Source organism: Amaranthus tricolor, chromosome 9 (assembly GCF_026212465.1).
Source record: "Amaranthus tricolor cultivar Red isolate AtriRed21 chromosome 9, ASM2621246v1, whole genome shotgun sequence".
Lineage (NCBI taxonomy): Eukaryota > Viridiplantae > Streptophyta > Magnoliopsida > Caryophyllales > Amaranthaceae > Amaranthus > Amaranthus tricolor.
In genome coordinates, this window is record NC_080055.1 from 9,657,888 (window position 1) to 9,668,069 (window position 10,182).

A 10,182-nucleotide genomic window follows, 5' to 3' on the forward strand; every position below is an offset into this window, starting at 1 on the left:
AAATGAAAATGCAAAAATATTTGCGTACATTCCGCATTACCACTCACTTCCATCGTCGACTCCACCATACTTCCGCCATGGCTACACCTTCACCTTCTTCTTCATTCCTCTCCTCGTTCATTAAGAATTCTAACCCTAACATCCGCAAATCTCTCAACATCAATCGCACCTTCAAATTTTATCCTATACGCTCCAACAATTCTAATCAATCTTCCATTGATATCAAATCACCACAACAACAACGACAAGGAGAAGAATCGTTTCTTCTCTCTATCTCCTCGAAACGGTCCGTCGCTGTTGCTACCGGTGAGCTTTTTATTGGAATCGCTTCTCGTTTTATTAATTTTCAAAGAAATAAGAGGAATTTGGTTATGGACGAAGAATCGACGGTTTTAACGGGGGATTTCAGTGAGGAATCGGAAAATGGAGAGAGAATTGCGTCCGTAATGGAGGATCCTTTGCAACCAGAGGTTGTTTGGGAACAGAGAGAAAAGGATGTTGAAGAAGAGCAACGAAGAATGGAGGTTACTAGTCCTGGGTTTAGTTTTTCTGCTGCTGGACTTTTGTTTCCTTATCACCTCGGAGTTGCTCAATTTCTTATCGAAAATGGCTATATTAAGGTTTGCTGATGTTTCTTCTCTTATTAATAGCTTTAGCGTTTTAAGCTTTCATTCATCTTGTTATCAATTTGCAAATTTAATACCTGTTATTTAATTTGAATATGCACTTTTGGTTTTAAAGGAGCAGGTAATTGAATTGAATTTGAGGAAAAACAACCTTTAGTTTGTACCTGTTAACTATAGTTAGGTTAATTTGGGAAATGTTTCATGTTTGTGGAAATTAGGCATTGTTAATTGTTGGATATATTGGCCTTTTCAAGGTCTTCTCAATCTCTTCTGATGTCTACAGTCATCAACATACATTAGTAATAATGAAAATATAGTTGTTAGAGGTATCAATGTGGGTTTATTAACTGATCATGGAAGATCACCAATGTATTAAGGATTAATGGCAAATCAATAAAGTCCCAACGGTAACAACGAGGAGTTCCTAACTTTTAAAGGTCTATTTACCCAACATTAATAGGTGCCGGTTCGACACAAGATAGCTTGAAGGCAGTTGTTCTCTAATTGTGTGGGTAGCTATAGATTTAAAATTGTAGTTGTTATATATTAGCTATGTAATTTGATGTGTGGAGAAAATTTGAAAAAAATGATACTTTCGTTATTGATATGCTAAAAGTTGTAAATACAACCTCCTCCTCTATCGCTTAATGCTACTTAAATTGCTACGTTGCCGAACAAGATATTTTTTTATGTGGTGATTTGCCCTTATTTAACCAGTAACAACCATTTAAACCACTACGCCGAACATACCCTAAGTGTGCTCATTATTAATGTGTTTTGCACTTAGTTGGGGCAAAACCCTTCCCCGCCCTAATGTAGGAGCTTGTGTAGTGAAGGTGGTTCTATAAATGATATCTAGCAGAGTGCTAGTAGCCTACTAGTCTGATGCTCATCTGAACATGTCCACCAGACTCCAGAATTGAAGAAGAGGTTGTCTAGCTGTTGCTAATTCGCTATAGTTTGAAGTCAGGATATATCCTTGTGTGACCAGAATGCTGCTGTATTTTGTTCATGGGAACATAATAGGCTTTACTATTAAGGATTTTTGCCGAGTAATCTAGGGATGTGTAGCATGTTGTAGATATGTTTTTAAAGTTCATTAGTAGAGACTAGAGAGAGAGAGAGAGCTGCTTTTTTCGAGTAGAGACTGAGCAAAGAGAAAGAAAACATCATTGTGGAGAGAGTGAGCCTTATGTGAGCTTTTTAAGCCAGTTGAAGGTTATAACTGTTGGGAACCTGTAGGGAACACACCAGAGAGCTTGTGAGCTTATTAGGAATGTTTATAGTTGTTTGTTCCGTAAATTCTATCTTTTGATAGTTGAGGGTGACACAAGCTACCTAATACATGCATAGTTGTATGCTTTGCCCAATGTTTTGGGATTAAAACTTTGGCATAATTGTTGTGTACTTTGCTATTTGTGATTGTGTGATAGATTGAACCTCTTCCTCCTACAGAATCTGTAAGGAATAAACACAAACAAAAAGAAAAAATATAGGTGAGCAGAGTTTGAGTCCTGCAGTACTCCAGAATTACTTCTTATTTCTTTTCATAACATCCTATTACATCCAAAATATCTTTATATATACAAGGATCAAGCAAAAGCTAAAACAACTCTAACAGATTCTCCTAAAATATAGTTGTAACTGAAATAGTTTTTTGTCTGTTTGTCATTTATTTTGCCATCTTTCCAAACCCTTTTATTTTATTCTGCCTTTTATACGTGAGCTGGACCATCTTCATTTCAGGTGTGACAAATTATTTCTTTGTTATCTAACTATCCTTAATTTGAGCATTTTGCAAATCAATATCTGTTTTTGAATTTGAGCTTTGAAGAAGCATGTGAATGAATTGAATGTGAGGAAGGAGGTCAAAATGAGCTGTAGTTGGTTATTGTAAATCATCTGCATAATTAGTTTGCTCACAGTAAATTTGTGGAGCAATTTAAAAAGTATTAGAGTGTCCATCATGACGTCATAACGTGAAAGACTGAATTGCATACTATATGGCTCAACACGTTATCAGCCAGTGTTATGTAGTCTATATGAGCTGCAGCTCGAACAAGTTACCTCTGGTTGATTGCTTGGAAGCTTACGATGAGTTGGTCGTGCATTTTAGTTAATGCATGAATTTTGCGACTGGAGAATTGGCATTGTTGGAAGATTTTAATGTCTGTTTTACTTGAAAAGATCTGGAGAAAGATACGCAAAGTGTGTTGGTTTATCATTTTTGAACACTGCCACACATTGCTATTGATTATGTGGACATGTTGAGGGGTGGAAGTATTTGATATCTTAGGTTGAATGTTTCTCTTTCTGCGTACATGAAATTTGCTGAATGGGCTTTTGTTTTAAGAATTATGCCAGTCTAATCTTTTACCTGTTTTTCTAGGGAGTTTGAGTTGTCTGGTTCATGAAAGTAAGTGGGTAACAGGCATAGGAAAACAAGAAATTGATCAATTGTAGTTTTGAGGGCCTGGGGCTAGTGTGAGATTCCAGTATATTGGGTTGACTTTCCCAGATACTCTACCTGAATAAAGAACAATGAAATGTGGATGTCTTGATAGTTGATATATCATTTGTGAAGCAACAGATTGTTATTTTGTGTTATTAACGAAAACAGAAAATGTGCCCTGTTTAGTTTCGGGATAAAAAATGAAAATAACAGCAGAAACCTACCTCAACTGAGAAATTGCATTTGTAATACGTGGTGAAAGAAGAGGGGAGAACTTTATATGGTTAAAGGCAACACTATCATTTGGAAGCAATGCATAATTCTTCAATTAGAAAGACAAGAACAGAGACTAAGTTTTATCACTTAGCTGGTGTGCATACATGCTCGAATGGTGTATACTTTTGAATAAAAAATTATATACCTCCCTAGTAATTGCTCACATACTCCATGTTTCCTCAATTGCAATCCCAAAATATGTACAAATATTAAGAAAGGTAGAAAGCTTTTTAAGGGTGCAAGTTGAATCAAGTGAACAAAATGTGAGAGCAATTGGAAGGAAGTATGATATATTAGCAAGATTAGAATTAATAACACATTTCTCAAGTGGAATCAAGTGAACAAAACAGGGAATTAATAAAACATTTCTCAAAGACATGGGAAAGTTTGATTTTTAAATAAATTGTCACTAACTTTTACGACAAGAATTATATCATCAAAAATAAAAATAACTTTTTTTATTTATTTTTAAAACTTTGATGAACTAATGTTATCATGGTATAATGTTATATGCTGCTAATGCTAGTGGTTAAGCTGTTAAAAGTTCATTATGGATATGCTGTTAATGTTAGTGGTTAAGCTGTTTAAAGTTAATTGTGGATCATTATTTCAAATGGAATGCATACAACATGATCAGGAGGTTTCTTTTTGTCAAGTTATGTTGTTTTCACTTGATGCTTTAAATTTTTGTTGTAGCAATGTCTTCTTCTGAAACGTAGGCTTTCCTGAGTATAATTTTCATCTTTTGGGCTATTGCATCCTAGACTAGACTATTTGGGTGCATTCTTTGTCTACATTGTGACTCCTTGTTTAGTACTATTGTCTATTTGGTTAAGGTCATATTGTGTTTTAAACTTTGATATTCTGGAGATTGCTGTTTTGGCCTTATTTCTTTTTTCTTTCAGTAACTGGGTTTTTCCTATTAAATTTGCTTAGAACAGGATACAACTCCTTTAGCTGGTTCCTCAGCTGGTGCCATTGTTTGTGCAGTGATTGCCTCTGGAAGCACCATGCAGGATGCTCTACAAGCAACCAAAATTTTAGCTGAAGACTGCCGGACGGGAGGAACAGCATTCCGACTTGGGGTATGTGCTAATCCTTGATAAATATATAATGGATTAACGAGTGCATTTTGAGAACATTAGAGGTTATGTATGTACATAAGTGACTGTTTATCTATTTTTAAAAGATTCTATATTTAATATATCATTTTGAGGATCAGCCTCTTTATCAAGTACTGAATGAGTCCTTGGAGGATTTCTGATTTCCTTGAAATTTCAACCATGTTTTGACCTGTGCTTGAGAGCATTGGTAAAGGAATGAGTCGGTCGTTGTTTGAATTGGAATTATGATTGAAGGAAATGGGTGTTTGGTAATGTCCAATTGTTTGTGTTCATATGGAAAAAAGATATCACGGGCAAGTTTTCTGTGATCTTTCTGGGAATGCATGCATGTGTAAGAGCATTTTAGACTTGGATGTGAATAAATCTATAGTCTCTGTAATCTGAACACATGCTTAATTCAGTGATATAAACTGCAGTCATAGATCTTTATTTCTTAGTGTCATCATGCAGGCTGTTCTTAGAGATATTTTACAAAAGGTCCTGCCAGAGGATGCTCATACAAGGTGCAATGGTCGAATACGAGGTAAAAATTTTAAATTAAAACCTCTTGCAAGTCTGGAATATCTCATGTTGAATTCTTTTTTCAATTAATCTTATTTTTTTGGCTGTGATTTGGTGAATTGTGTATGAGGGTTACCTCCACTGCATTACTCTAGGCAAGTAGGGAGGGATACTGGATATACGTAGGCCTTCATTGTCATTATCTTCTTTGAGCCACTCAATAAAATTCTTGGAGCCTTTGGGTTTCAGATTGTTCAATGAGCATATTATGTTCTAAACATTGGCTTTGGTTTCTTACTTGAGTATAAGCTTGTCTATAAATCATGGTTGAACGTGTAGACTTGCAACAGAATCAAAATTCAACTTGAGCCTTCAATGATTGAGCTGGGAGACCATAATCCTTTTGTGGAGTAGATACATTGATGCATGTTCGTCATTTCTCTTATTTAACGTTGCCTATACAGCTTATGTCATAACTAACTCACTTTCGGTTCCATTTGGATGATGTTATGCCTTATTTATGTGGTGAAATTTGTTGTTTTTCATAACTGGTTATCTAACTAGTGATGTTATCTTGTACTTTACAGTGGCTGTAACACAAATTGGATGGAGACCAAAGGGGCTACTTATAGATCAGTTTGACTCTAGAGAAGATCTTATCAATGCGCTATTCACGTCTTCTTTTATTCCTGGGTACGTAGCAGATGACTTTCCCTTTAGAAACTTCCTCAGGGTTTTTGAAATGTTACAACAATATTCCGTCATCCCATTGCCTTTAAGTGGCTCCCACCTAGGCGGGTTTTTTTGAGGGGAACATATTTACGCAACTTTAGTCTTTACCCGTGTTGGTGAGAATTGATAATTAAGAGGTTGTTTCCAATTCATCTTGGAGAAAACATCATGTACATCCCATAAATAAAAAGTGCACACGATTTAATGAGCATTTTAATATAGTCCATTATAATTTGAAATAAAAAAATTATAAATCTTTAGCCCGATCGAAATAAGAGACAATCTTTTGAAATGCTAAAGCAATTTATTGTGATTTCAGCTATCTTGCTCCAAGACCTGCAACAATGTTTAGGAAACGGCTTTGCATAGATGGAGGTTTAACACTATTCATGCCGCCAACATCGGCATCTCAAACAGTATGCTCTTTTATTCCTGCTTGGTATTCTACTTGCTGCACGGGTGTGCCTGTTTCCTGTCATATTTATTTGGAAGCTTTTGTGGTATCAAAGTGGTAGCAACCCATAATTATGGATGGGAATAGTAGGGTAATCTACTGGAAATTCTGGAATGATATATTGGGAAACGGAGGAGCCATATAGTGTAGGGGTTCATCTGGGGAAAAACCTGTAATATTAATATATCATGACTAAAATGTGTAATTTGCTTGGAGGTATTCTTCTATCTGTTATTATGGTGGAATGTGAGGGAATGGTAGTTATGAGAAATCAGGATGAAGGTGGTGATTAGCTACAGTTACGTGTAATAAAGGTAGTTATGAGAAATCAAGCATGATTTTGATAGTGAGTTAAGCTTTTTGATAATCTGGCATTGAGTCTGAGATAAGAGTTGATGTATTTGAAAAGGAGAGAAGTCTTTTAGCAGCTATTTCTCCAAATTTTTCATTTATCTATTGACATAAAATATGCAATGGCTGACTTTTGGACCAGTATGATGACATTGTCCACATTAGGGGTGTAACGAATTGATTTGGGCTTGAACGCTTATGTCTCTCAAGTTCATTTACTTGTAGATGATGTATTCTAAATAAGCTCATGGAGAATGGACATAATCATGAATTCATATTAGCTCTATATGGTACACATGATGTAATTAGCTGTGACCATTGGAGCTTCAGAACTTCAGATACATAGTGAAACAATACTAATTTCTTTGCTATTCGATCATAGGATTTCCTCTTTTAGGGTTTCAGGCATACAGAAGTTCTTGCCTTGGGGTTTCATAAGTAGATATTGCGTATCTACATTTTTCAAGTCCTGACTAAATCAGATAGCTTCAGTTCTGCATATTGTTGTGGATATAGTTGAACTGGCATGGCTGCTTTTGTTCTGTCCATTTAGGAATGCGTTTTTTTGCTTCTAAATCATGCAACACATTTATATTTTTCCATCAGAGTCCTTTTTGAGATTATGTTTGCATTTATGTTTTAAACAGGATTGACTTTTTTAATATTTTGGTAATTACCAGGTTCGTGTTTGTGCCTTCCCTGCTAGTACTTTACGAATGCAAGGCATTGGAATTAGTCCAGACTGTAACCCCGAGACTAGGCTTAGTACTCGGCAGGTAAGTTCTGTTTTTATATTGCAGCATTTATTGGGATATTAAGTTTCACATTACCTTGCTATAATCTTAGTACCTAGATTTCTATGATTGAGGCTCCTTGCCCTCTCCTACACACATTTAGCTTGACCCCTACTTATGGATTCCAGAGGATTTCTTCACTTGGATGTTGAGATCATTTGCTGTGACATACCCTACCTTGATCTTATAATTAGAAATTAACTCCATCATTTCCCTTCATTATCTTATCTTCTATCTACCTAAAATTATTTTAGTCCTAGTTTTAAATGAATTACCTTTTAGCTGGTTGACATATCTAGAAACACTGCTGTTTACTTACTCAAAATCAATGCTTTCACAGAGCGTTCGTTATTGGTATTAAAATGTAGGAATGATGATGAAAATATAACAAAATTATTTGACAAGGTTTATGATCAAGCTTATCGTACTTTAATCGTTCTTTTTTTTCACAAAATTCATTATCATCCATTACCACTAAAAAATGAGATATTGATGGTAATGAAAAAATGTGAAGGAAAACAATTGTTTGAGGCAAAGAGTGCTACTACCATGAGAATGACATAACTTATCTTATGAAAGTAAAACTAAATTTCATTTTCATTATCTTCATTAACACCAATAACTGAACACTTCATTAATATTTTGGTGTCAAAGCCACAAGAAAACTTAGAAAAAAACTAAATTCCTCAACTTCCTAAACTAAGGTTCCCTATATCACAATTCATAAAGTTTGATAATATTTGAGTAAAATTTTGTCGACCTCCTGGGTAAATTTGTTGAAATTTCCTCACTTAAAATCTTGATTGTTATCAACGAGACCGCAACATGCTCAACAAGGTACAAACTGGGGTAGGAAGTGAGGGCATGACTTCGTTTTCATTCTCATGTATGTGTATGTCTTAGAAGAATTGATTTAGTTTACGATAATTGTATGTAGCTTTTCAATTGGGCGCTTGAGCCAGCAGATGATTTTGTGCTTGATAAACTCTTTGAGTTTGGATACTCGGATGCTGCTACATGGGCACAGGATAACCCAGTGAGTTTGATAGTCCATGAGGAGAAACCCCAACCCCAAGGATTGGTTTGAGTTATTTGACATCCTACATTTTTTTGGAATTCTCAAGTAAATATAGTTTTATATAGTTTTAGGACTTTGATTACTTGATTCTTAATTCTTATCTTTATTATTACTAATTAAGAGAAAATAGGATAGTGATTGTACGCATTGGGTTTTCCATGTGTTGCCTATATATATATATAGATTGATTTTTCATTGTCTATGGAGTTAAATATTTATAAATTAATATTTCTTTAGTTTTTTTATCATGAATTTTATTAATATAAATTATTAAAATTTGTGCTTTATGTAGTTGATAATATTTGTTATCAAGGGTCAATTGAAAACGTTTTTCTTAGTATAAGCAAAGGTTGAACTTGTAGTTGAAGCCTGAAACGGGCGTTATCCCTCAACTTTTTGTCTTCCTAGTTTAGAGAATGAGATTAAGGGTGAGTTTGCAACAATAAACCTTCTTAAATTCTTTCTGGGTAGGAGCGACGCACGAAAATTAGGGTAATACTATAATATTTATATACTAGATTTTTTGTTCCTTAAAGTTATTTTTATTTTGAGACTTATTTTATTTGTTATTCTTATAAAGAATTTTTTTATTTATATTACAAATTTTAGACAAAGTTAATCTGGTCTATTCTCATATTAATATTTTAATACTCTCCATTCCACACAAAATGGGACATTTACTTTTTGAACATTACTTAACACTGTTAATTTATATTTTATTCGTAATCTATAGATTGAAATATAGTCAAGTGAGATCTTGTTTGATTCTTGTCAATGCAAAAATTATTATTAATATCCACTTTTTATAATATTTCGTTATGTATAATATCGGATATTAAGCATTAAATAAGTGTATTGGATAGTGTGCAAAAAGTAAATGAGACATTATGAGTGGAAGGGAGGGAGTAATAATTATAGTCTTTAAATAGTCTTTACACATTTTTCACTAAGTGTATAAAAACATCTTCATAATAATTGTCCTTGTACTTTTTCCATTAACTTTAATTTTTTTTAATGTTTTTGTGGTTCCTACTTTCCTCTATTAAATTTATTATTCAATAAAATAAAATATGTATCATCTAAAAGTTTATATTTTTTTTCAATTTTTGTGAATATTTCTTCTGGAAATTTTTTAAGGAACAGAGGGAGTAATATATGTTTTTTTGTCTCAATTAATTAGAATCATTTGGGTTTGAGATTGTTTTTAAGTGGACTATGTGGGAGTTGTATTCTTTTGCCCCAATGTGCCGATTGGTTTGGAAAAGTTTGGTGGTTTCATTGGCAGCGGCAGGGCTAGGGTTAGCCAGAGGTGAGAGTAGGGATGATAATGTGGGCGGTGGTTGGGCTAGGGTAAGGGCTGAGGTGGGAAGGAGTAGGGTGGTGGAGGGAGGTGTTTGGGTGAATTAAGATTTTTTTATGTTTTAAGTTCTTTAAATCAAAAACTTTACAAAAAAACATACTTAACGAAAAAAATTAATAATGCTACAGTTCAAAAAAGTTAAGTAGGAAATACGATATAACATTGAGAATCCAAAAAAATTTAGGGGTAGCATATACATAGTGCTAAAATATAGGAGTATCATTGATAAATGATAATCTCCCTTGTTCATTTTCGTATTATATATGTGTTAAACAAATTCAAAATAATCCTAGAAGTCTTACAAAAAGAGCTAAATGTCCAAAAAATACTTCTACATACAACTAAAACTCTCAATCGTGTCCAAAAATTAAAATCTCAATCAATTTGCTCAACTACTATCCTTAATTTACAAATTGGTTGAGGCTATCATAGAA

General features: G+C 34.0%; 1 protein-coding gene across 1 annotated transcript; it reads left to right on the forward strand.

The window, feature by feature from the left end:
* Positions 1 to 8,631, forward strand: LOC130824040 (uncharacterized). The gene is made up of 7 exons (XM_057688916.1): positions 1 to 620; positions 4,296 to 4,439; positions 4,929 to 5,001; positions 5,567 to 5,672; positions 6,031 to 6,127; positions 7,197 to 7,292; positions 8,248 to 8,631. Exons 1-7 carry the CDS (start codon positions 3 to 5, stop codon positions 8,395 to 8,397), a joined length of 1,284 nt encoding a protein of 427 aa, XP_057544899.1. The 5' UTR covers positions 1 to 2; the 3' UTR covers positions 8,398 to 8,631.
* Positions 8,632 to 10,182: the final 1,551 nt, after the last annotated feature.